Source organism: Oncorhynchus keta, chromosome 4 (assembly GCF_023373465.1).
Source record: "Oncorhynchus keta strain PuntledgeMale-10-30-2019 chromosome 4, Oket_V2, whole genome shotgun sequence".
NCBI classification, from domain to species: domain Eukaryota; kingdom Metazoa; phylum Chordata; class Actinopteri; order Salmoniformes; family Salmonidae; genus Oncorhynchus; species Oncorhynchus keta.
In genome coordinates this window covers 55,016,030-55,042,340 of record NC_068424.1, presented here as the reverse complement: position 1 = coordinate 55,042,340, position 26,311 = coordinate 55,016,030, and the positions used below count along the sequence as shown (strand labels likewise).

General features: G+C 42.3%; 2 protein-coding genes and 1 long non-coding RNA gene across 3 annotated transcripts; 1 reads left to right on the top strand and 2 right to left on the bottom strand.

The window, feature by feature from the left end:
- Positions 1–53: 53 nt before the first annotated feature.
- LOC118378641 (exosome complex component RRP40-like) lies at positions 54–2,424 on the top strand. Its single transcript, XM_035765634.2, has 4 exons — positions 54–331; positions 1,123–1,272; positions 1,549–1,700; positions 1,877–2,424. Exons 1-4 carry the CDS (start codon positions 116–118, stop codon positions 2,082–2,084), a joined length of 726 nt encoding a protein of 241 aa, XP_035621527.1. The 5' UTR covers positions 54–115; the 3' UTR covers positions 2,085–2,424.
- A 1,289-nt stretch (positions 2,425–3,713) lies between these two features.
- On the bottom strand, positions 3,714–8,138 carry LOC127925632 (uncharacterized). The gene is made up of 3 exons (XR_008121633.1): positions 7,722–8,138; positions 7,124–7,442; positions 3,714–6,535 (listed from the first exon to the last, which is right to left on the bottom strand). It is a non-coding gene; the product is annotated as an uncharacterized LOC127925632 (long non-coding RNA).
- A 1,076-nt stretch (positions 8,139–9,214) lies between these two features.
- Positions 9,215–25,361, bottom strand: LOC118378580 (beta-1,4-galactosyltransferase 1-like). Its single transcript, XM_035765563.2, has 6 exons — positions 24,426–25,361; positions 22,895–23,130; positions 15,029–15,216; positions 13,334–13,456; positions 11,421–11,525; positions 9,215–10,771 (listed from the first exon to the last, which is right to left on the bottom strand). Exons 1-6 carry the CDS (start codon positions 24,721–24,723, stop codon positions 10,639–10,641), a joined length of 1,083 nt encoding a protein of 360 aa, XP_035621456.1. The 5' UTR covers positions 24,724–25,361; the 3' UTR covers positions 9,215–10,638.
- Positions 25,362–26,311: the final 950 nt, after the last annotated feature.

The following is a 26,311-nucleotide window of genomic DNA, read 5'->3' as shown; positions in this document are numbered from 1 at the left end:
TTGTAGTAACCACATGGGTGAGCTACAACAAATATACTTCCGTTTTTGCTTTTTCTTCAGAGATTTCCTGTGTCACATTTATTGTTTCCCCTATCAGAAGTGCACATTTGCAGACATGCTGAGTTGTTTCAAAGATAAAGTTGGAGATGTTTTATTACCAGGAGATGTATTTTCTTTTCAAATGCCTGAAAGTATCACCGACAGCAAACCCGAGAAAGTTGTTTGTGGACCAGGGCTTCGGCGAAACGGAGATGAAGTTCTCGTTTGCAAAAGCGGAATCCTTCGACATAAACAACCGAATCTGTACTGGATAGACTCTCAGCAAAGGAGGGTATGTATCTGGAATAACTGATAAATAGCTACCTATCTAGATACCTAGCGATATCATTCAGGGTCAGATTCATTATATGCGTTTGGAGAAGAAACGCACGATGCGTTGGTAACCACGTGTTTTACAAAGAAAGGCGCGTGCCTATGGTATCTCTGCAGAGTTTAACTACTATATTTAATTAGCTAACGTTACCATCTTTGTCACAGTAAACAGACAATTCACAACCCCAATACAAATATGGTCTTGGCAGGAATGAGGTAAAAAGGTTGGTGAAATTGATGGCATGCATGAACATTTTGCACTCTAGTACCAGACTTGGACTTCCCAAGGGTTGTTACCGGTTTTGTGACAATTTTTCCACCTGACAGAATCCCCCTCCCTTCGCGTGAAAGCGCTCACACTCATTTCTTCATTGCTGCTAGTTGAGATTTATGCTCTTCACTCCGTCGTCAGTTTAGCCTACATTTCACGGATCTTAGTAGCAGAAAGTATTTTTTATTCGTGTCCTTCAAGGCAGCTGTCAATGATCAGTTAGGCTGCGTTTAATTTGATTTGTGTTTTGATCACGGGGGAGGCACTAGTAATGCCTGCAGTTCAGTTTTCAGTTAAATGTAGCCTAAACCGACAGAGTGAAGAGCAGAAATCCCAACTAGCAGCAATGAAGAATTGTTTGTGCGCGTTCACGCGAAGGTGGGGGGCAGAATTCTGTCAGGGGGGAGATTTTCGGCACAACACAGGCAGTGTCTTTTTCAAGTAAGTTATGGACTCGCTGTTTATTTCCTTTCGCCCAGTATGTTCCAGGAAAGGGGGAGAGTGTGATTGGCATCATAACTACCAAGTCAGGTGACATCTTCAAGGTGGATGTAGGGGGGAGTGAGCAGGCGTCACTCTCCTACCTCGCCTTCGAGGGGGCTACCAAGAGGAATAGACCTAATGTGCAGGTCAGTATTGTCACAAACACTTCTTTATTCTTCCAGGAGGAAGGCTCACTATTTTACAACTCGACATTAGATGGTTCTTCACCCTAAAAAGTAGTCTATGGGCCAAGAGAAAAGGTCATCCAGGGCTGTTCTTTAAACAGCCACTACAAACTTCAGCTAACAATCAATTGCAGGCATGTGAGCACGTAAAGAAAGTCAAATTCACCTGAAATCAATTCAATTTAAAGTTTGATGGCGGTAGTCTTTCTCAATTTTGTTTCTGTGGTGCCGTTGCAGGTGGGGGACCTGGTGTACTCTCAGTTCATCATTGCCAACAAAGACATGGAGCCGGAGCTGGTGTGTATAGACAGCTGTGGACGAGCCAATGGGATGGGGGTGTTTGGAGCAGGCGGGCTTCTCTTCAAGGTGTCCCTAGGACTTGTACGCAGGTATGTCACAATAATAAAACTAGTCTATGGTCATTTAGCAAGTGTTATTCAAAACAGCCTCACAGTTAACATTCAGCATATGATCTACATTTTACAAATCTATCTAAACATTCTGTTATGTTGCACCACTCAACACGACCCTGGTTCTGAATAGTAATTGTCCTCTCTTTATCCAGGCTGCTGGCACCCCAGAGTGAGATAGCCAAGGACCTGGAGAAGATGTTCCCCTTTGAGATTGTGGTGGGGATGAATGGGCGGGTGTGGGTCAAGTCCAAGACCATCCAGCAGACCCTCATCGTGGCCAACCTGCTGGAGAGCTGTGAGAACATGACAGCCCAGCAGCGACAGACGCTCTTCAGAAGGGTGGCCGACGGATCCATCTAGGCTAGGGGACCACTCTGCTCCGGAGAAGGATGTTCGAGAACTGTCTGAATTAATGGGGTTTGTCTCAATCATTTGAAGGCAAGGAGGCATTGGTGTGGTCGTCTCCTTTCCTTGTCTCCTCTCCTGACTGCTGAGCTAAAAGTGATGAATGAATCACAACTGAGTGATGAATGCAATGTAGTTGAAACTTATCAAGTCAAAGGGGATTTTGACCCCAGTGTGTTTGCGCTGTGTGAATAATCCTATTTTTTTTTACGTCTTTTGTTCGTCAACTACATTTGAGAAATAAATAATGAATCTCGGTTGATTAAAAATAAATAAGTGCTCCTGTTCAAACCAGTCCACAAGGGGTCACCACTTTCAGTTACCTTTGCTAGCATGATAACTGGAAACACTGATATAGTAGCCCATGTTGGTCATGCCAACTGTAGAGGCATAACCAATTATTACTACACAACTTTGTCCACATGGTTTGTTTCATGCATTGATTCAATTATCAGAAAAAAAGTGCCTATGCATAGATAACAGTAGCGGGGGGGCAATGCAAAGAGTCTGGGTAGCCATTTGATTAGCTGTTCAGGAGTCTTATGGCTTGGGGGTAGAAGCAGAAGCCTCTTGGACTTGGCGTTCCAGTACCGCATGCCGTGCGGCAGCAGAAAAAACAGTCTGACACCGCCTGGTATAGAGGTCTAGATATAGATATGGGCAACTTGGTGTGAGGTGATACTAAGAACTGACTGGACTGGCTACCATTGGATCGTGCTGCCATGAATTCCAGCGATTGACAAATACCAGCCCCTTCTCTCTGTCCTGAGATGAGACACAGATGAGGAAGGAAGGTATAAAGTTAAGCTTCATGACAAATACTGGTCCCAAGGGCACCAAGTCTGCCATCTGTGGCTACACTTAGGAGAAAAAAAAAATTGTTCCAAAAGTGTTCTTCGGCTGTCCCCATAGGGGAACCCTTTTTGGTTCCAGGTAGAACCATCTGGCAAGGGTTCTACATGGAACTCAAAGGGGTCTCCTATGGGGATATCCAAAGAACCCTTTTAGGTAGTAGATAGCATCTGTTTATCTAAGAATGTGCCTCACCGCCAGGACTTTCTCCGGCTGCGAAACCGAAGTACATCATTATGTAGTAGATGGAATGGAACGCATGGAATACATTTTATGTGAAACAGGGAGGTGTATCTATTCAATCTCCACATGACTTTGTTTTCATTGTTACCTGCTGGTGTAACTCCTGGGTTTTCAAAAGGAGGATTTGCGCTAGGGTTCCTGCAGGGTCTGTACATGGAATGATAGGGTTGCATTAACATTGTATGAATAGTAGTTATTTTGGATTACAGTCAACATCTGGTAAATGCAACTTTATTGCACTAAAACAGATTACACTTACAGTATCTGAAGTGTACTTAATCAGGAGTTGATTGTGGAGCAATGTTAACAGGACACATACCTAGTTTGACGTTTGTATCGCCGTTGAAATGAGCAGACATGGGGCTGTTAAAAAGCAACAGGGACAAGCTTACACTGAGAACACATGGAAGTCTTGGACTGTGATGACGTCAATGGAAAATCTCATGACAGGGTCATCATCCCATTTCCTCATAATGAGAGAGAGCGAGAGAATAACAGAGAAAAAGATGGAGGAATAAAGTGAGAGTGTTAGTGAGTAGGGAGTTTCCAGCTTCCTCAATCAAGAAGGACTGTCTGTGCGGTCTGTGCCAGTGTGGAGTCATGCAACATTGCATCAGCCAGACAGCCATAAGTACATGGTTTTGGGCACATACCTCTCAGTTGCAACAAATAAAATTAGTGCAAGATCAGCTAAACTGTAGGGGGAAATTAGTCCAGTATGCTCCAAGAATAAAGTGCCAGGATTGGTCAGTATGAATGTAATAACATTATGTAACACCTATTCCTGAGTAAGCAGTGTACTTGGAAGTGAAAAGAACAGAGGAAAATATGAAGTATCTCAGTTGGTAGAGCATGGTGCATGCAACATCAGGATAGTGGGTTTGATTCCCAGGACCACCCAGACTTAAAATGTATGCACGCATGACTTAAGTCATTTTGGATAAAAGCAACTGCTAAATGGCATATATTATGATAATAATATAAATACAAAATAACTGTCTTTACATATTTTTCAAAGAAAAATACTGCTATCTAGGAGTGCTTTCTTTACATCCTAAAACGTAGTTCTGTCTTAACCCTTCACAATGACATCATCACCCAGCTCTGATTGGTCCTTTCATAATGACAGTGTCATATCGGTGAGAGAAATTGTCTAGCCCTGCGGTATTCCAACCATGTCTTCCCAGTCTGCATATCCCGTGTTCTCGGGGACCAGGGCAGTAAAAGGCAGTGCACCGTGGACCACAAGCTCAGGGCCAAAGAAAATAGTCTCAGAGAGGGATTAGTATTAGCTTAAGCCAGAAATCAAAACTCACCAGCCTCAACAATAAACAAGAATATGTCAGAGTCCTCAGACTAAGACAATGGCACTCTGTGTCAACCAGTGTAATTGGGTGTTACATGAAGAAATGGACATTGGTCGTGGGCTTTGTGGCTGTAACAAGCTTGCTGTTACATAAGGTTGTTATAATGTATACATAGCCAGATTTGAGCACAGCTGTTAGAGAATGGGCTCTCCAGATTCCCCTCTTTCCCCTCACAGACCAGAGGCAGAGACTGTCTAGAATTATCTTTGATCAGCAGTATTCTAAGCCAGTGAATCCTCAGAAATCGACAATACACATAACTCATAGGTATGTCTATAGCTTGTCTATTCAGCATGTGTTGGCATGATACTGGATGGTGAAGCATGTAGCACAGTAAACTGCAAAAAGTAGCATCTTGGCATAAAAATGGTTCTCAGGTTGCATGAACTTTACTAAAGTGATATTTTAACAAAGTACTGGAAGTATAATAAATACCATGGCTTAATAATATCCCAGGTTTAGAAAAAATATATGCTTGTTATATTATATAACATTTTTATATGTTAAATGAAAGTTTGGGAACTGCTGAAGTGGAGTTTGGAGGAGAGGTATGTTTGAAAGGAAACATCAGTCTGCCACATGTTCGACCGCTTCAACGTGACATGGTGCTGTAGGAAAGGACTCCCAAAGAGGCAGTTACCAGGTTCTCTTCCTTTATTTCTTTCTGTGGGCCAGGCCTAGAGTGGGTCACCTCATGGATCTTAAGTCCTCACTGAATTTTGACTGCAGATGAATAACACACATTATTCCCTTCCGCTCTCTCTTCCTCATCTTGTTCCTCCATTTCATACACGGCACTCTCCTCCCTCACCCTCTCCTCCTTTCCAGAGATTTCCACTTTCGTTTCCCAAGTGCTCCTAAGAGACAAAAAGATGTGGACTGACAAACCCATGCTTCTGGCTCGTCCTTTATAAGTCTGACCATTTCCAATTGGACTGACAAACCACTGGTTTTTGTTCCTCCGTTAGAAGTCTGACTGTTTCTCCGTGTTCTGGAGCTATCAGCACTCTGATGTAAAGAGTGAAAACAATGAGAAAATAAAATTCTCCATTACCTCAAGATTGAAGTTAGAGATACTGATTCCATCCCAAATCCACCCATACTCTCTTTGCACGTATGACGACCATAAGGTTTGGATAGGTGTAAGGCAGTAATACGGGGGACATTCTACCCCAGCCTATAAAAGAGCTAAGTAGAACCATATTGATTTTATCCATCTGATTCTTTCAGCCCTCGAAGTGCACCAATATTAGAGGCTGGGGGTTCCTTACCCAAGGGCTGAGGGGTGTCCTTGTTGAAGCAGCTCCTCCCGCTCTGTCTCCGGTGCCGCTAGGAGAACCCTGAGTAGGTGCCTGTCACTCTCCATCAGGTTGGTCACTCCTCTGCAGACCCCAGCCTCTGTCTGAGAGACACCACCTCCATTTACAGGGACTTATTCATCTGCAGATCATCAGCCAACATAGTGGTGTTACACAAAATAGTATATGTCTTTACTGTGGCATTATTATACAGACAACTGTTGTGTGGCTACTCACAACTGGTGTGATGATTGGTAAAACCTGACTTCTACTGGTTCACACCCCCTTTCAGTTTTCTGTTAGCCTTATCAGGTGAGGCCTGGGTTAGATACTACCGAGACGTCTGGCAAGATTACATGCTTCTGTACAAATACGAAGTGTAGAACGAACCACCTGAATCCATTTTGGGTGTGAATCCCTGTACCAGTTTAGTTGGTCTGGTCTTCCAATTCTCCACCTGCTTGCTGCCATGTTGCTCTGCCTGTGTGGCCAGTCTCTCTCTGTGTGTCTCCTGGAAGCTGAAGCGTTCCTAATATAGCTGGGAGTGGAGGGCTTCCATACGGGCCTCTGAGGCATCCCTTACCTGCTCCACCAGGCCCTGCTAGGCCCTAGACTCCTCCAGCAGATGCTCAAGTTTGTCTCGCTCCTGAAAACACCAACAGTTTCTTGGGTTAGGACCCAAACACATCAGTCAGCCACCCAGGATTATTTTTTCATGGTGTTTACATGATCGGTGTCAGTTTTGTCATGTTATTAGTGAACAAAAGGATGAGAGAGTGATTTACTTTCAAATGTTGACCTTTGTCCACTGCTTGATAAATAAGCTAGGTCATTGATATTATGGTCCTCTCTCTGACACTAGAGGAACGGTACTGAGTCAATTCTCCTGATTGACAAACAGAGGTCAAAATGAAAGATATCATTTCAGTGGACATATAGTGGGCAGCTTTCATTCTGCCAATGGGAGGATAGTTTCCTATGCTTATGAAGGGTTTACAGGAGTCAAGCTGTCCTTATAGGCCGATGATGGTCCATTCCTGGGGACACTTTCCCCCAGAACAGAAAACCTGGTCCTGTTGGGCGCTAATGATCTCCAAGTCCAACTTTAACCTGCCCACTCTGAGGACATGAGACAGAAAAGTCCTGGGCAACATACAACAAGAGAAAGCCCCCCCAAAATGTTTTTATTATTATTTAACTAGACAAGTCAGTTAAGAAGAAATGTCTTACTTACAATGACGGCCTACCCCGGCCAAACCCTAACCCGGATGACGCTGGGCCAATCGTGCGCCGTCCTATGTGACTCCCAACCACGGCCGGTTGTGATACAGCCTGGAGTCAAACCAGGGTCTGTAATGACGCCTCTAGCACAGATGCAGTGCCTTAGCCGGCTGCGCCACTCAGGAGCCCAATGATCCACTGCACTGATCAAGAAGCACCAGTTATTCATTACCTTCTGTAAAGGTCACCACATGGTGGGATGTAGACATTCCCTGATAAGTCTGGGATGGAGTTTCTGGTTGTTTGATCTGCCAAAGATTCAAAACAAGTATCTGTGGGGGAGGCAATTAACAAATATGGGTCAAACTATGGCACAAGTTAGCAGTTACCCTATGAGAAAGGAAATCCACTCAGCTAGATATTTATTTAGATGTGTCATTAGCCTAAATTCCCTTCCTTTACAATCCCTGATACAAAATGGAACACAAACATAATGGAATGCGGCAAGTGTCATGGGGAGCTGGAAACCTACCCAGTCCAATCATAGATCAGTGGTCATGAAGGACACAGCCTATACTACAGAACAGGTGGCAGCAGCAGCTGTCTATTACCTGGGGTTGTGCATGCCGGCTCCCTCGGCCCATTCTCTGGAGCAGTCGGAGCCTGTTTCTGCAGAGCACTTTCGACCCGAGCCAGACTGACTTCCAGATCTCTCCTACGCTGCTCTGAGTCCAGGAGGCCCTGAAGATCAACCGTCCCAGGTTGGGTGAGTCGAAGTCAGCCAGGTGGTATATCGTCCACGGGGTTGGAAAGTGGAAAATACTTCGGCCTCTGCTGCCAACCTGTGTCAAAACCCCTGCCCTCCATAACACTGCAGTGTTCACGACACCACCTACAGGTAACAGCTTCAAGCTGGTTGTCTCAACTCAAAACTGCATGAGTGAGACTGATGCAACGATGAAGTAGTAGTTACCTCTCACCTGGACGTTTTTTTTCCTTCACTAAATAAAATGTAGAGTCACTCTGGATAAGAGCGTCTGCTAAATGACTTAAATGTAAATGTAAATGTAGAGAGCAGTTGGCTTGTCTTTAGTTTACAAGGTACAGAGGGCTACTCTGCCCGCCCCTACACCTTTGTCCCGTCAAGTATCCCATTGGTCTGTGCATAGGACACTACTGGCCAATTCCAACACTGAACCAAGAGGGCGCTGAACAGAGTTTAGCTGGCTGACCCAATGCTTGGACACAAATAATGGTGTGAGGGGACTTTCAGGGACAGTTTCCCAGGCACAGATTAATGTTCTCAATTGAGACTTCATTCCAGGGCTTGATCTGTGTCATGGAAACCACCCCAAGTCTTCGACCCATGTTAATGAATGAGAAGACGTTTACTTAAATATTTAATTACCTAGACAGATTTTTTTTTTAAATCAACACCAAAACATTGCTGCAAGTCAGTATACATTTTTGAATGAAAATGTGAAGAGCCAGCAAAAGATTTACAAAGACATGCATTTGTAGAAATCACAAGCATACACATACATGCACACATTGAATCATAATGGAAACCATGAAGAGAAAAAGGAACAGAGTAATGAAGCCCTGCAGATTAGCCAGCTAACTTTTGTAAAACAAACTGAATTCACACTTGACATTCAAAATGCTGTCTCTCAATAAAGGTCATTGTCTATGGGAGGTACACAACCTGGCTTTAGCCAACATATAATGAATGACCTTAGTTTAACTCTGAAAGAGCCTTTGGGTGGATTGAGAAAATGAGATAAAAATGGTATGCATTGCACATAATGCATCCCTGCATGCAAGGCATCTCCCATGTCTTTAGAGCGTTTGTGTGTGGCTACCAGACAGAGTGAGGAGGTATGTGGTGATGAGGCCTTTAAGATGTACTCAAGTTGGCAACCACTCCAAATTTAAAGTATAGAAATGTGTTGCGTAGAGCTGACAATCCTCTAGTCACCATAAAGGATTTCTATACGCAACGTTCCATCATAGTTGAATAAGCCCACGATATTGGGTTTCCTGGCCGAGCCCATAAAGGCTTACAGCTTGAAGAGCAACCCATTGACATCACAATGTTGACCAATTAATGTATATTTTCAAGTTTATTTAGGTAAGGCAGAAATGGCAGTCATTTTATAGATTCTCCAGACACCAGCACTGATATAATTAAGAAGCAGTCAGGAGAGGAATGGCAAACATTTAAGCCTAAGTATGGACAGCACAATTATTCTGTTCCATCCAGTCAGAAATCTCAATGGCTTTTTTTCTCAAGATTGAGTTAATAACTTTACTTGTGCAACATCATGCCCCATGGCTCACAAGCTTGAGCCATTTTCACTGTATATGAGGATCTATAAAGTACCTGTGAGGAAGACATGGTGACGGTCCAGTTTAAAAACATGCGGATGTCTTTAAGGTTATTGATTACTAGGTATTGAGGATACAAAATGATTGTTTTTCTAACCCTCACACTTCCTTAGACATACACGTACTACAAGAGGATCCTTTTGAGCATAGAATCCACTCTCATAGACACAAAAAAAAGTAGAACGCCAGACACTCATGACAGACAACAGCATGGTAGCATTTTACCTCAGGGCACACACACACACACACCACACAACCAGGCAAATACATTCAGGTACCTATTTTCCACCAGGGAGAGGCCTCCTTAGAGGCTACCTGGAATGGTGCTCTTCACAGGGAAGGGAGCTTCAACGGAGACACTTTCAAGACAAGGACCCCTTCTCTAATATAACTATCATGGGATTTGGACTTTAAAAAAAAAAAAAAAGTATTTTTGGAGTTCTAGGCCCTTTGATGCCCTATCAAAAGGTTGTGAATGTATCCAAAAGTACAACAATCTTAAGATCATTGTTTGGTTGCCTTTGAAAAAAATAAAAGTGACTTGGTTTGTTATGGAACTCTACAATTTGAAGTTCAATCTTTGGCCTGAGCACTTGGCATTGAATGGGTTGAAACCTTGCTCGATCAGCAAAGGAATCAAAAGGAATAGCAAATATCTCACAAAAGTGACAGAAAACTACAATGATGCCAAAACAACATCAACAGTACTAGGAAGAAATAGACATACAAAATGAATTGAGAGTCCCCGATGCATAGGACAATAAATGAATCATTTTACAACCACCCGTCAAGACAAAATGGCTCACAAAGGACTTTGTCGCAGCAGCAATCTTCAAAAAGAGTGTGGAGTACGTTACAAGCCCAATAGGAAACCAACAGTGTGTCAATGTACTGAATGTCAACGGTCATTTCTGGTGTCAATGATTCATGGATCCTATAAAGAAAAAGCTGGAATCCCAGTTCAATTCACCATCGGATGTGCAAAGGCCGAAAATAAAGGGAACGTTTGTTTGCTGATCAGATCAGTCATTCTCTGTAGTCCAAAGAGTCCAAGGCATATCATTATTTACAATGTCAAGGCACATTTGGTTACTGCATCCACCACAGGTTGTCAAGGCTGTTCATGTTTTATTGGTTCTCTCAGTCTTTTTTTCCCACGTCCACAGTAATTTTGGTGTATAATTGATCCTTCTCCACTTTGACCACTTTGTACGACAGGGTTCTGATGCCGTCTTTGTTCATTGTCTCCCTGGTGTGGGCGATGCGGTCGAACCTGGAACGAAAAACCACAGTTCAACCACAATTCAATATCGTGGTTTAAGAACCATGTCTTTTGTTTAAGGTGTAGCCTATGGCAAACATCTCTTTTGGATTTCACAACAAACGTCAATAGATTAAACATAAAAACTACACGACATCAAACAAATCTAAGTGCTATAGGGAAAAGTCATTATTATAAATATCTACATAGTGATTTCAATAGAGATGAAGGATTAAGTGGCTTTGCGTGATAATAAAAACATTGCACGCCAATGTTTTCCCAGACTTTAATATTCTATTAAGGTTGCATCGGTACGGAGAAGAATGTCCAAGTTCAGAAAGTCAGCCAGCGTTAGTGAGAAATGACGTCAAGGGGAACAGTAGCGAGAGAACGGATCTTTGTGTGGAGAAGGAAAGGGGAGCCTGGGGAGGGTTCACCTATTGTTCCATCCCTTCTGCTGTCCTTTACAGATCTGACAGAGCTGGATAGGTGAAAGATATATAGCTGAAACTAGGTGGACCAAAACACTTACTCCTATCAAATCCAGTTTGGCTATATTCCTGTGAAAGGAAGTGAATGAAGACACAAGCGGTACCATTATAGATTGAAATACCGCCCCTGAGCATCGTGTAGGAGTCCTGTTCACCAGGGGGAACCTCACCTCTGAGGGTTGTCTTCATTCCCACCGTCCCGGTTGTGGCGGATCATCCTGCATTTCCCCACGGCGCCGCTGGGCCGTGAGATGGTCATCCCCTTGGAGCTCAGCCTGTTAAAAGACAACAGCAACATGCGTCAGAACCCCAGTCTAACTAAAACACTGGACCGCAGTTGCAAAAAAGTTTAACTCAGGAGAAAATCTGCACTTTTTTTTTTACACTAGTGAAATAAACTTTTTTTTTTAAGTCAAATAAAAATTGATAGATGTGAAAGGGAGTAAAACAAGTTCTTTGATTTTAATTCAGTTGCCTCTGTAAGAGATGCAAATTGGCCTTGCTTATTACATAACAGGTCACATTTGTGTAGCTGGGTTCAGTGACACAGCTACAAAAGCTTCCTGAACACCGTGAATAACATTGATCGTCTCTGGAAACATCCAGTCTGCCAGTTTACAGTTTCACAATCAAAATGGATGAAGTGAATTATAAACCAACCCCTACGAAGACCTACGTAAAGCAGAAGAGACAAAAACACATCTTAACACCTTGTGCTGTTGGGCATTCCGCACCAAGGGTGGAGTTGCTCTATAGACCAGCCAAACTGAATTAAATAACAACTATAGGGTTACACATGCCTCAAAGACACAGGTTAACAAGGCACAGTATATGTTTTGTAGAGCTAATTTAATGCCAAATCCAGCAAAGCTTGGATCACACTACTGAACAAAACTGGCTCTGGAACAGGAGATACTGTAAATAAAGTTATGCATGGTTCTCTTTGTTTCTCTTTTCACAAAGTACCAGGAGTTGGAACTGGTTCAGGGAACAAAACCGGAAAACAGAATTTTTCAAGGAACAGAAACGGGAAGAAAGTGATGCATACTGTTATTTTAAAAGCATGTTAACCAGTTAACGTTATTTTGCGTTCCAGAAAAAAAAAGTGCAATATCTTTGCCAGTGTCGTTCTGCCCCTGAACAGGCAGTTGTTCCTAGGCCGTCATTGAAAATAAGAATTTGTCAACTGACTTGCCTGGGTTGAGGAGGTAGAATAAAAAAGATAAAAAATGCTAGTTAAGGATACTATAGGCAGTTATCACATTGGATTTAACTAAAAAAAGGTAGTGGTGCTGCTCTGCTCAAGCTTGTGAGCTCGCTAGCTAAAAGGACATTCAAAGTTCCTCCATAGAAGCCGCTCCTCCTAGGTATAATTCTGTGGACCCAATTCAGATAATGCCTGTCATAAGATGCCCAGCGCTTCATGCCTCCTCCTCAACCCTCTCTCCCCACATCTGTGTCCTGAACCATAGGCTACACTTGTCTGTCAATCACACATGTAAACAACTAGCTTGACTGCTCTAGCCACACTGATTGGTGAACTAATTTAATAAGATGAATGTTTAAAAAAGTTGTTTTCACAGGTTAAGGGAACGATATAAACCGGTAATCATTTTTGGTTTGAATCGGTTCAGAACTGTATTTTTGTTTGTTGGAACAGAACAAAAATATTTATGGTTCCATCCAATCCCTATAAAATACCCTATTAGTCTTATTTCAGGAAAGGTCAGAATGGGTCTGAAGGAGCCATAAACGCTTTCAAAAGCAAACATTTCTCTTTTAACTCGTTAACATTTGCTTCAAGAGCAAAAGGTGGTAGTGGCATACAAAGGCACCCTCGGGGACAAGTTGGAACAATGCTGACGAGTATCACTGACGAGTGACAAGAACTAGGGCTATGTTACTATGTGATGGGGCTTCGACCCTGAACAAGAACACCGTTTCATGTGAAACCTTGGCTAACACATTACCCAATAAATATGAATTTACTTGGAGTCGTATTTCTCGCTGTCCTGCGGCTGACTTTTACATGGAGTCCTGATACACCACAGACGTTAGTCAGAGTGGGTGTGTGGACTCTGACCTGTTGAAAATGTCATCGTCCTCCCCTCCCCAGCCCCAGTAGTTGTTGGGGAAGCCGTTGATCTTGAGGAACTGCTCCTTGCTCATTGACGACACGCCCCCAAAATACTGGTTGTACGGCAACCTGAGAGAAAGCGAGAGAGAGAGAGAGAGAGAGCGGGAGAGAGAAAGATAAATAAATACATAGTGATACTTGGAGTTTAAACAGCTCTCAAATGAAGGGGGTCAAGGACTTGGGGCCCGGCAGAAATTGCAGTCAGCGGTTATGTTCCAGGAAAGAAGTATATGCCTAGAAGATGCGGTGCTGCAGAAAAACCCTCTTCCTCTATGCATCACTGCCTTCTGTAAGTTACATGCTGGCTTTCTGTACACTGTAGGGCAACGTGTAGCTGAGAGACTGAGTCTCCCTGGTTTAGCCTTGCCTCATTTTGGACACTCTACGAGTTATCCTTGGCTATAATGCGATTCTTTAAATCCCATGGCTAACATTGGAAAGGTGGCCACAATTAAGAAAATCTAATGAAAAAATAAATAAATAAAATAACATTCATCCATTGTGGGATTTAGTCACCGAACAAGGGGAGCTTGGCGTCTCTCCTTGAGCTGGACTTTCCTGCCCAAATCCTGCTGGATATCGCATCCAGATGCTCTGTGAGCTGCATGCTCCTGGAGGAACATGACACAGTGACAGGACACAAGCGGTTGTGTGTACAACACAGGGAGGAATTTGGTGACAGGACGCCCATAAAAGCCCAATTAGAAGCTGAGAGACCTGTTCTATGACCTGTACACAGGGGGCACACTGCACTATGACGTCACATCTGGGAGCAGCTTACTTTACTAATCTAAATCTTAAAATCAGAAGCAGACAATGGAGGCAAACTGACTGTAGATCAGCACCTAGCCAAGCATAAGCCCTACAGCTGTGTAGGCCCAGAGGTGTAGATCAGAAGAGAAGCTCCCAAATCACTTTATCAAACACAAAGACAGCCTGTAGCCTCGCAAGAGCCCTTCCCTGTCTGACGTGTTACACATGTAGAGCAACAGCTAAACCAACTGGAGTTTGCGCTACAGGACACTGGACTCCACAAAGCAGAAAACAGTTCAAAACCCGTGAGACACTCACAGCATTGCCACCTAAGGCTAAAATGATTTGCATTTAAGCCATTCTGACAGCTGACCTTTGAAGCCAGTACTGCTCATGTGAGTGTTGCACAGTTTTGTAAGTCTATGTAAGTCTATAGGCAGGCTATTCAACACACGACTCGAGGCAAATAAAGTCCCAGCAGCTAATGGGGATCCATAACAAATACAAATGAGCAACAGTTTCAAATGACATGTCAAGCTGTTTCCAACACCGCCTATTGCATTAGCGATCTAAATGTTTGCTTGCCTTTCGTCAATTTTCAATAGGCAGCATCAAGCAAAGTCTACCGTTAGCCGCCTGTAACCGTAGTGGTAATTCAGCAGTAAATTGGTTGAAGTGAGTGACAGGGATAGAACATCATGGAATCCACAGGTGCTCTTTAAGCTTTTATGTGGCCACTCCTACTAAATGAGCTCAGTGTGTATGTGCCTTTGACAATGTGAATGCACATGTGTGTCTGTCCTATGTCTGCGCCGTGGACTGGGGAGAGGCTGAGGCCGCCGTGGACTGGGGAGAATGCCTGGTCATCTGTGGGAGGGGTTGACTTACCTGAAGCCAAACTTGTCCATGGAGACAGACAGGTGCCTGGGCTGGCTGAAGCACTTGTAGGTGTTGCGGTCATCCATAGGGATTAGGTCCACATCGCTGAAAACAAAGCAGCCGTAGTCGTACTCCTTCAGGGCCTCTGTGTAGCCAACGTTGAGGAGCTTGGCGCGGTTAAAGATCTCATCACCGTCCTACAGAGTGAATGGAGAGAATATGGGTTTGGAATTGGAAGGTGAATCGTGGTAAACTAAAACTACTTATTTTTGAGGGTCTAGACAGGAGTAAGCAACTCTGGTCCTCATTGTTCGGCAAACCATGTCTAATTGGACTAAAGTGTACACCAGAACCAAGGCTAAACTAAACCATCCAGGTGGATATCTATTATAATGTGATTGGGAATACAAAACGTGTCAGAGACTGAGCACTAGACGCTACAAACATCCTACACTGAAGTTTGGAAAGAAAAGGTACCAGACTTGTGTAACTAGTTGGACTGGACAACTGAAAAACATTGGTGTATACAGTACAGGACTTTGAGTCGTTGGTCTTTGATGACGTTGTGTAGTCATCTTGTTTGCTGGAAAACATGCGTTTACCCTTAATATCAAGAGTGCGTGCACATACAAACGTGAAATTAATTCTGTTGCTGATGCAGGGTCATCAAAGATATGCAGGCCCAGCTCTTTATGGCTTCATGTAGCTGTTACGCTAGGTCTTTTCAAGGGTGTATAAATCAACCGATTCAAATACAATTTAATAGTGCTAAAAACGTGTCAGTGGTATTTTAGGAGCTTATGGATCGTGACCGCTTTATGTAGAGTGAATGTAACTAGAGACAGAATTCTAATGGGAAGGAGAGATTTTTCTCCAAGGTGTAGGATAATTATTATGACTCAAAAACAAAGGAATGCTGATGGACATGGATAGATAAATGTAGGAGACAAACATTTCCCATTTTGAAACTTAAAGCAGTAATCGAGTTTCAGCAGTTCTTGTCTTATAACCATTGGCCTAGCTTAATGAAAGGGGACAAAATATCCTTAAATTGGGGGATTGAATGACAGAATATCATATTGCAGTCTGTACAGGCTTTACACTTAATCCTCTGTTAAACCAACATATTCTGGGCTCTTTTCAGGGCTGGCATGTCATCCACTACTTGTTGGGTGGGTATTTTTAATGATCTTTTTGTGTTCTTGGGCTGCATACAAAAAAAAAACGGGAGCATCGTGTTCTGTGTCAATGTGCCTTCAAATGACTTTCAAATGGTCACGTCTCATGTATCACTGGCTTTATCTGATGGTCCTCCTGAAAAGGTTCAGCTTGAATACCCACAGAACCAAAATACTCAAATGGAGGCAGATGAAACCTAACAACATGCAGTCGAAAAACAAGGACCGAGGTTCTCAAATTAAAGAATAGTGTGGCTAGTGTTTAAATAAAAACATGTATTTCTATTTTTAAAAGGACAACATTCTAAAAAGAAATGGAAAATGAGGAAGAGGGTCTGGATGCCACAAAGCAGCGAAGTTCAAGTCATCTGAAGAGGCGTTCCAACCCTTGGACAATTGATTCAATGTTCAGTAGTGTTCTCTGCTGATGCACTTCCCCATCAGTCACATGTCACACATTGTGGTAATATGAAACAGACATGTACACTGATTGAAATAAACGTATTGACATCTGCTACGGTCTGAAATAAATATCCGCTAAGGAGGTCTGCGAGTGTGTTTATGGGAGTGAGTTTGTGTGTGTGTGTGTGTGTTTGCGTTTTTCTTCCACCAAGTGATGCATCCCGCTCTCCTCCAGTGCATGACAGCTTCACCTGTATACAGGATGTGGATCATTTGCAAAGACGGAAACAAGCAAGTGAAGAAGACAGCATGAGACTAAAATAGATCTCTAATTCAATGAGACAGAGAGAAAATAATCCCATATTACCAGTAGAACCCCTCAGCCCATGGGATCACGCAATTGGCCAGAGCAAGCAGGGGGCCGGTCTCACCTCTTCCAGCGACCACAGCCATTGGCCAGATACGCCTGACATGCAAAAGGACGGCGGTAGAGCAAGGGGCCAGGGAAAGGAGGAAATAAAACAAGGGAGGAAAAGATAGGAAAGGCTAGGAGAAATAGGAGAGAAGAGAGAAACAGAAAGACTGAGTATAATTTCAACAAAGACCCCATAATTGTGTTTAACAGCATTGAACGGCCCTCTAGCAATAGCTAGGCCTGTCATGACTATGGAAAAAGTCAGATTGGCCCAATAGGATAAAAGCAGCCATTAAAGCTTATTTTCTTTGCAGTGGACACCAATTTGCTACCTGTGCAGGAGACTGGAATGGAGCGTAGTCAAAAAAAAAAGGTTATATGCTCAAATAGACCCATGTATTTACTGCATAAGGCCTAGGTGTGGCGTTTGCCCTACAATATGCAGGTTTCCCACACTTTACCTGTTAGTGGGTGGGAGGCAACAGACTCATGTCCTGGCATGAGACCTGAAAGAGAAGTTAGTTATGCCTTCAATCTGAAACCCAGTACTGGTCTCGCAAGTGCCAATAGAGCCTACATCTGCAAAGAATCATGTCCTTAAATAGACCATTTAACTACACCAAACTGATACGCATTGTTTATCAAATAGGAATAGATTTAATCTACAACATGGCCCTGTAAGCTAGTATTAACTTTGGTTGTCAATAAATGTTCAAAAGTTACTTTGCTTTAACCCAGACAGTGTTGATGACTAGAAGGATATTGAGAAGAATGGATATCGTTATCCTATGTTAAGGTCTGCCTTTGCGTGAAATGGGATTAGGTGACCCAATAACTACTACATTTTCACCTTGTCAACTCTGGGCTCTGCAGTGGCATTCATACTAGTTTGTCCTTTTGCCAAATTAATTTCCAAATATACTTGAGGCCAACTTTAGTATTCCCACAAGTCAGTAAATCCCCACACCTGTGAGAATTCAGTCTAACTACTTACAGCATCACCGCACACAGACACACACACACGCACAAAATACGTTTCTGCCCATGTCTGTGGCCTCATGTTTAGAGACTTCTACAAATGGGGAGATAGTCAGTGATAGATGGGGAGACAGAACCTGATTTTAGGCAGGAAAACCCTCAATTCATGAAACCAAAGTGTTCTAGGTGGCACCACTCCGGCTAATGATTGCCATTGATAATGACCAACACTGGGCAGTTTGTAGCTAGGCTATGTGTCAAAACAGAGTAGCCAACACGTTGTGGCACGAAGTGCTTATGATCACTAGTCATCGGCAGGCATACAAATGATGTGATGTCTATGGTCAACTTGTCCGTTTTCATTCAAAGGTTTTAGATACAGCAAATTGCCAAAAGTATGTGGACGCCCATTCAAATAAGTGGATTTGGCTATTTTAGCCACACCCATTGCTGACAGGTGTATAAAATGGAGTACACAACCATACAATCTCCATAGACAAACATTGGCAGTAGAATGGCCTTACTGAAGTTCAATGACTTTCAAAGTGGCATCGTCATAGGATGCCACTTTTCCAACAAGTCAGTTTGTAAAATGTCTGCCCAGCTAGAGTTTCCCCGGTCAACTGTAAGTGCTGTTATTGTGAAGTGGAAACATCCATGTGCAACAATGGCTCAGCCGTGAAGTGGTAGGCCACACAAGCTCATCGAACAGGACCGCTGAGTGCTGATGCGCGTAAAAATAGTCTTGTTGCAACACTCACTACCAAGTTCCAAACTGCCTGGAAGCAGCATCAGCACAAGAACCGTTTGTCAGGAGCTTCATGAAATGGGTTTCCATGGCTGAGCAGCCACACTCATGCATAAGATCACCATGCGCAATGCTAAGCGTCAGCTTGAGTGGTGTAAAGCTCAATGCCATTGGACTCTGGAGCAGTGGAAATGTGTTCTCTGGAGTGATGAATCACACATTACCATCTGGCAGCCCGGCAGACAAATCTGGATTTGGCAGATGCCAGGAGAACGTTACCTGCCCCAATGCCAACTGTAAAGTTTGGTGGAGGAGGAATAATAGTATGGTGCTGTTTTTCATAGTTCGGGCTAGGCCCCTTACTTCCAGTGAAGGGAAATCTTAATGCTACAGCATACAATACCATTCTGTGCCTGTAACTTAGAGGCAATAGTTTGGGAAAGGCCCTTTCTTGTTTCATCATGACAATGCCGCCGTGCACAAAGTGAGGTCCATACAAAAGTGGTTTGTTGAGATCGGTGTGGAAGAACTTGACTGGCCTGCACAGAGCCCTGACCTCAACCCCATTGAACACCTTTGGGATGAATTGGAACACCGACTGCGAGTCAGGCTTAATCGCCCAACATCAGTGCTCGACCTCACTAATGTTATTGTGGCTGAATGGAAGCAAGTACCCGCAGCACTGTGCCAACATCCAGTGGAAAGCCTTCCCAGAAGTGTGGAGGCTGTTATAGCAGCAAAGGGGGAGGGGGGAACCAATGCCCATGATTTTGGAATTAGATGTTCGACAAGCAGGTTTCCACATACTTTTGGTCAAGTAGCGTAAGAACATGCACCGCTAAACAATAAAATGGGCCTACTTGATTGCAATAAAAAGCCCAAATTACACCTACTAATCATTTTTACATCTGGAAAAAACAGGACATTTTGTACCCAGGCCAGGTTGCCCTGTTGTGCATTCACATTTAAGTACAACCCTTGTTTAATTCTTCCATTAGTTATCTGTAAACCAACTCTATACACTTAGTACATAAGAGCTTTCCTTTAATAAAGGATCTTGATGAAAAGAAACAGGAATGTGTGAGGATAAAAAGAGCATTCCAAACAGGATTGTTCTCTCAGGTCATTAAAGTGACAGAGATAGGCCCGTCTGAAAGCCACTCTATTTTGTGCCACGTCCATTGGTGTTCAGTGCTAGTTTGACGATAGAGAGCATGAGTCTCTTGGTTGTGCAAACACCATGAATAAATAAAGGAAATTGCTGATGGACAAAGAACAGACGCAGAGACAAATGCTGGCACTATGTTGCCAGATCTGATTTCTTCCCCATAGATGGGAACACAAAGGATTAGGTCTACTGCAAATTGTAGGAGTTCTTTAAAGAAGCGAGGCAAGAGTTATTTGGACGCTGGTCTACTTTTTCCTCTTGACTAAAGCAAGAAATTCCTTTATGGAAAACAGATATTTGGGCAATTCCACAGTAACGGAATTACACCAAGACTCCGATTTTTCCACTTTAAAATGCATGCCAAACAAAAATCATTCATTTCAAAGTTCAAACCATACAACTATTGAACAATTTAAACAGGAAAGAAATACACAAACAACCAGGCAAAAGTTTTAGAACTACTCATTCAAGGGATTCTTTATTTTTTACTGTTGTCAACATTCTTGAACAATAGTGACGACATCAAAACTATGAAATAACATCTGGAAGGAATCATGTAATAATACATTTTTTTGTTTAAAAAAAAATCGAAAAATATATATTAGATTCTTCCAATTGCCACCCTTTGCCTTGATGACAGCTTTTTACACCCTTGGCATTCTCTCAACCAGCTTCATGAGGTAGTCACCTGAAATGCATTTAAATTAACAGGTGGGCCTTTTTTTAAATTTAACTAGGCAAGTCAGTTAAGAACAAATTCTTATTTACAATGATGGCCGAACACCAGCCAAACCCGGAGAGTTGCAAAGAAAAAACCATATCTCGGACTGGCCAATAAAAAGAAAAGGTTAAGATGGGCAAAAGAACAGACACCGGACAGAGGAACTCTGCCTAGAAGGCCTCTTCACTGTTGACGTTGAGACTGATGTTTTGCGGGTACTATTTAATGAAGCTGCCAGTTGAGGACTTGTGAGGTGTCTGTTTCTCAAACTAGACACGAATGTACTTGTCTTCTTGCTCAGATGTGCAACGGGACCTCCTGCTCCTCCTTCTATTCTGGTTAGAGACCGTTTGCACTGTTCTGTGAAGGGAGTAGTACGAGATCTTCAGTTTCTTGGCAATTTCTCGCATGGAATAGCCTTCAGAATAGACTGACGAGTTTTGGAAGAAAGTATTGTTTCTGGCCATTGAGCCTGTAATCAAACCCACAAATGCTGATTCTCCAGAGACTCAACTAGCCTAAAGAAGGCCAGTTTTATTGCTTCTTTAATCAGCATGAGAATTTTCAGCTGTGCTAACATAATTGGAAAAGTGTTTTCTAATGAACAATTAGCCTTTTAAAATGATAACCTTGGATTAGCTAACACAACGTGCAATTGGAACACAGGAGTGATGGTTGCTGATAATGGGCCTCTGTACGCCTATGTAGATATTCCATTAAAAAAAAAAGACGTTTCCAGCTACAATAGTAATTTACAACATTAACAATGTCTACACTGTATTTCTGATCAATTTGATGTTATTTTAAATGGACGAAAAAAGCGCTTTTCTTTCAAAATCAAGGACATTTCTAAGTGACACCATCTTTTAAACAGTATTGTATATTTACTGGAAAAAATGTTTGGCAACAGAATTACGATAAAATCTCCCTCAGTTTTATTGTTACCAAACTTTGTATCTGTACAGTTTTTCCTATCAATGTGTTTTTGTAAAATGTTCAGTGGAAAGTATTGAAAGTGTAGTAGTCCTTGTGCATAAAGTTGTATTTCTTGTTAAACCTTAAAATCAATGTTTTTTCTTTGGTATACATTTTAAAGTGAAAAACCTGAGTCTCAGCATACACCGTTACCATGGAATTGCCCATATGTCTCTGTCCCAGAAGAGTTACTCAACAAGAAAACAAATCTACCAGTACATCTCTCAACTAGTCACTTGGCAACTGCCATTACAGCCTGTCATTTGGGAGCTTGATGCCCTTTTCTTTTTACATAGCTTAAGTCTAACACGTAAAAAACAAACCCAAACAAAATACGGCAAAAGTACCCGTACTTGTGGTTTACCGTCCGAGGAAACTCTAGCTATCCTATATTTGACATATACAGACAAACTGTTTGTTTCATGCATTAAAACCACCTAATTAAAAAGGGGCACTCCCTGCACTACGATTTGCTCACTGGTTAAAATCTTACTGCATTTCCCACTACTAGTGCTGAGTGATTAGCAATTTTTGAAGCTGGTTTGATTATTTAAAAAAATAATTGTATTTTTTATGTTACATTAAAAGCACGTAGGCTGAATGCTGTAACACAAAACAGTGAATACCAGTCCTATGATAGTAGTTACTGCCCATTACTGTTTACTAACCATTAATTCACATTACTTTAGTAATATGTTTCAGTTGTGTATATTACATTTGTTTTATTTGATGACTTTATTATTTCATTCCAAGCCACCATCCCATCTCTATAGAGCTACTGCCTAAGCTGTCTGACAAAATCACTTTACTGTAGTTCTTCAAAGTAAAATAGGCAAAATATAAAAATAGACTAATTAAAAAAATATTTAAAAAATACCTTTAAGACTGCTGAATACCAAGTATCAATCACTTAGATCATGCATTTTAAGGCAGTGATACCTCGCAAAAAAACAACTACTCTTTTTATCACCTCACAATTGTGCATTGTTCTCTCTTGCATAGCAGAAACACAGACCGGACAAGTAGATGCACAATGGATTATGGTCATTGTGGTTAATTACCATGTTTTATGCGCTAAACTTTGTAGAATATTGGCCTGTTGGAAACAACTGCCTACTACATTGCACAGTTCAGGCTCGATTTAATTTTTCTCTAGAGAAACTGTGCGATGTGCGCATTGAGCTCACAGAAAAAAAGAAAAGGGAAAAAATTTGAATTCCAATAATCGCTCAGCACTACCAACTACTCCACACAGGCAGACAGAGAGCAGACGGGCCGGGAAGGACTCACCTGGTTGATAACGTAGATGCCGTAGTCCAGCTGCTGGCGCTGAAGGATGGGATGGAGGTAGTACAGCCAAAACTTGAGGTGCTCGTCGCGGTTGCGGAAAGGGATGATGATAGCCACCTTCTGGAGGGCCACACAGTCTTTGGGCCTGAAGCGCCCCCCATTCTGAAGATTGGGGTTCTCCTTCCTTACCACATCAAGGCTGACTGGGTTAGAAAACTCAATTCGCAATGGGCCCACTGAATGAGAACAGGAGAGAAGGGAAGTCTTATTTTGTCAGGGCTCTATTTTTTGTCAGGGCTCTATTTACAACAGCCCTGATAACTAACTGATGATTTCAGCAGAGCCAATGGAAATAATATAATAATATAATAATAATAGCATGTAAAATCTGTTAATATTGTAGGCCAATATACTATTGTAAGAAAATTGAGCCTAGTTCTCCACTCTCCTGCGACTGCCTTTTCTGCTGACAATAAGCTGTTTTATTATTAAACACAATAGTGTGGCTCCTATATGCCAGTGGCTTACACAGGTAGCTACAGTAGGTCAAATTACAAAAGCAATACAAAAAAATAACAGAAGGTTAAACTGCATATATGATGTAGTGAACTTATTGTATTGTTTTCTGCAATGTGACCTGGAGGTTGATGTTCCTAGACTGCATTGCTTTTCAATTCAATCTCCAAATCAGCTGAGTGCACACCACTTTAATCCACCAATTCCCACCTGTGGAGCAGTCAGGGTTTTGTGGCAGAGGGACAGATCAGCTCGGGCCACAGCCGCATAAACCATTAAAAAAAACTGAGCTACGAGAGAAAGGCACTGAACAACAACAAACCTTTGTGGAAACAAGCAACGCTGCTCATTCAAGAGCACTAGCAGTAGTCCGATGCTATGCATTAATAATGCAAGTGTAACCGGCGTGAAATAAATGGCTAGCTAGTTAGCGGGGTGCGGGCTAATAGCTTTTCAATCGGGGACGTCACTCGCTCTGAGACCTTGAAGTAGTTTTTGTGGAGCGATGGGTAACCGTGCATCGAGGGTGACTGTTGTCGATGTGTGCAGAGGGTCCCTGGTTCGAGCCCAGGTAGGGGCGAGTAGAGGGACGGAAGCAAAACTGTTACATAAGGGTGTGGGCGTTTCGCCATAGATATATATATTGTATGAATAAGTGAAATACCAAACCCTACGGGCTAAGGAAGGGGTCATAAAATAACTAAGACATCGACTGGTGGATAACTGGTTATACTTGGCGCTTGTAGGTTGCATTAAGATACAGATTAAAGCGATATATGTAATGCAAGCTCTACCCATTCCTCATTAGAGCAGATTAAATGTATGACTGTGTCCGATTTACATGGCCAACAACTATTGTTTGCTGATAAAAAACACTTTTGGCAAGACTACCAACCAGGCATCATATGACTATAAAAAGTACCAGTGAGTCTACAGCATACGTCAGAAATATTGATTAAATATTAATTGCCATCGACTCGTTATTAGTTTTGGCAACACATTCATAGCTACTTACCAAGCAGTGGTGAAGTGTCAAAACATTTTACAAGTTCTTTGTTGAATGTAGATGTCACGTTGTCTACAGAAAAGCGGTTCGTTTCAACCACGTCAGGTTTGGTGTCCTCTGATGTAGTTTGGTTATGCTTTTTCGCTGCGTGTGCTTGCTGATTTTGTGCAAACGAAAATGGAATATCTAACGACCTCACGTAAAAAATTAAAGTGACCGAAATATGGAGAAAACAAAGAATGACGACCAATTTGCAAGTTCTATGGAGAACACTGAAATTCACAGTTGGATCCCGCATCATTAGCATGCTATGCTAAATCAGCTACTGTAGCTAGTTAAATTGATAAACAAATCTAAAGTAGGTAACGTTGACGTTACAAAGTTGCAACACCATACCCAATTTCCACTGATGTCACTGTCAACTAGCTACCGTTAGATAATTTGCTAGCTAGGTGCTAACGGTACAATTGTTCATTTTCGCTCGAGACAACTTCAATAAAAAGTTGCCCGTTTTATCCTTTACCTTGCTTGTACTTTAGTCGTATTTCGTATAAGAAATGAGTTATCTTGTTGTAAAAGCCTCCCTCAAGTTAATACCAGCCATCACTACTAACTGTCCCAAATTACTTAAAACTATTTAGCTAGCTATATCAGGTGTTATCGCTAGGTAGTAAACTAACAGCAGCAAGTCCGAGGTGAGTCCGAAAAGTTCGAAATTATTATTTTCCCGTTATGTTGGCCAAATTGACTTCAACTAAACTCAAACACACATATCCGATGTTATAATGCTAGTGTTATTAAAATATTCGCGTCCAGGATTAAAGAGTTGTACAATTTTGAAAAAAACTACGTAATCCCTCAGCCATTTCCTTGTGGAGACCCCAACAGAAATTCGTGACTAGTTCAAGTGACATCTTCCATGTGAACTGCAGCAGGGAGGAAGGAGTCTGCCCTACGAACAATTTCTTCTTCTTCGATGAGGTTTAACGGCGGTTGGCATCCAATATGTTGCATTACCGCCACCTACTAGATTTTTTATTTTTATTTTATCGGCACAAAAACTCCACCTACTAGATAAATAAATACCATACTATAACACTACACTCACAAAAAAAAGCTCAAATCAAAAAAGAATAACACCACCCTACTCCACTATTTAAATCTATTTAGGGACATTTCTGATCCCCAGCTCCATGGGCACCCGACAACTAACACATACCACTACTTTCCCTAATGCTACACATTCCTTTGTCTCATGCCCTTCTGCACACCTAGGAACCTCCCTTTTACACACTGCTGCCACATGCCCATAAGCTTGACACCTGTAACAACGTATTCGGCACAAAAGCTCATACAGTATAACTTATATAGCCTAACATCACTTTGTCGGGCAAAGACTCAACATCAAAACTCAAAAGAACAGACAATGACTTCTGCTTCACCACTCTCGCCACCCTGTCTGCGTCGCACCTGCGTCGCACCAAACGACGAGCATCACAAACACCGGGAATCTTCCTCTTCAGTTGGTCAACTTTTACATTTACTACTACCCCAGTAATCACTCCTTTCAATTGCGCCCTTTTCTTGAGATGGAAACAATTCACATTTCTTGCCCCATTCGTTTAACAGAGCTCCTTCTCCCTCTGACCAGCAGAAACACAACCAATTATCATAAGGAGATGCATACTTGGAATAGGCAGGGGAGGTTTAAGAGAGAGCGGGAGGAAGATGGTGAGCTTGAGTCGGTTAAAAATAGCAGAAAAGGGAGATGGTTTGTTAAAGAAGAATGGTAGAAAGTGTAAGTGGAGTGTGCTGAAGACAAGAGGAGAAATGGAATGAAGGGCAAAATATCGGAGGTGGTAGGTGTGGTGAAGTTCTCGGAGCCCGAGGCTTGT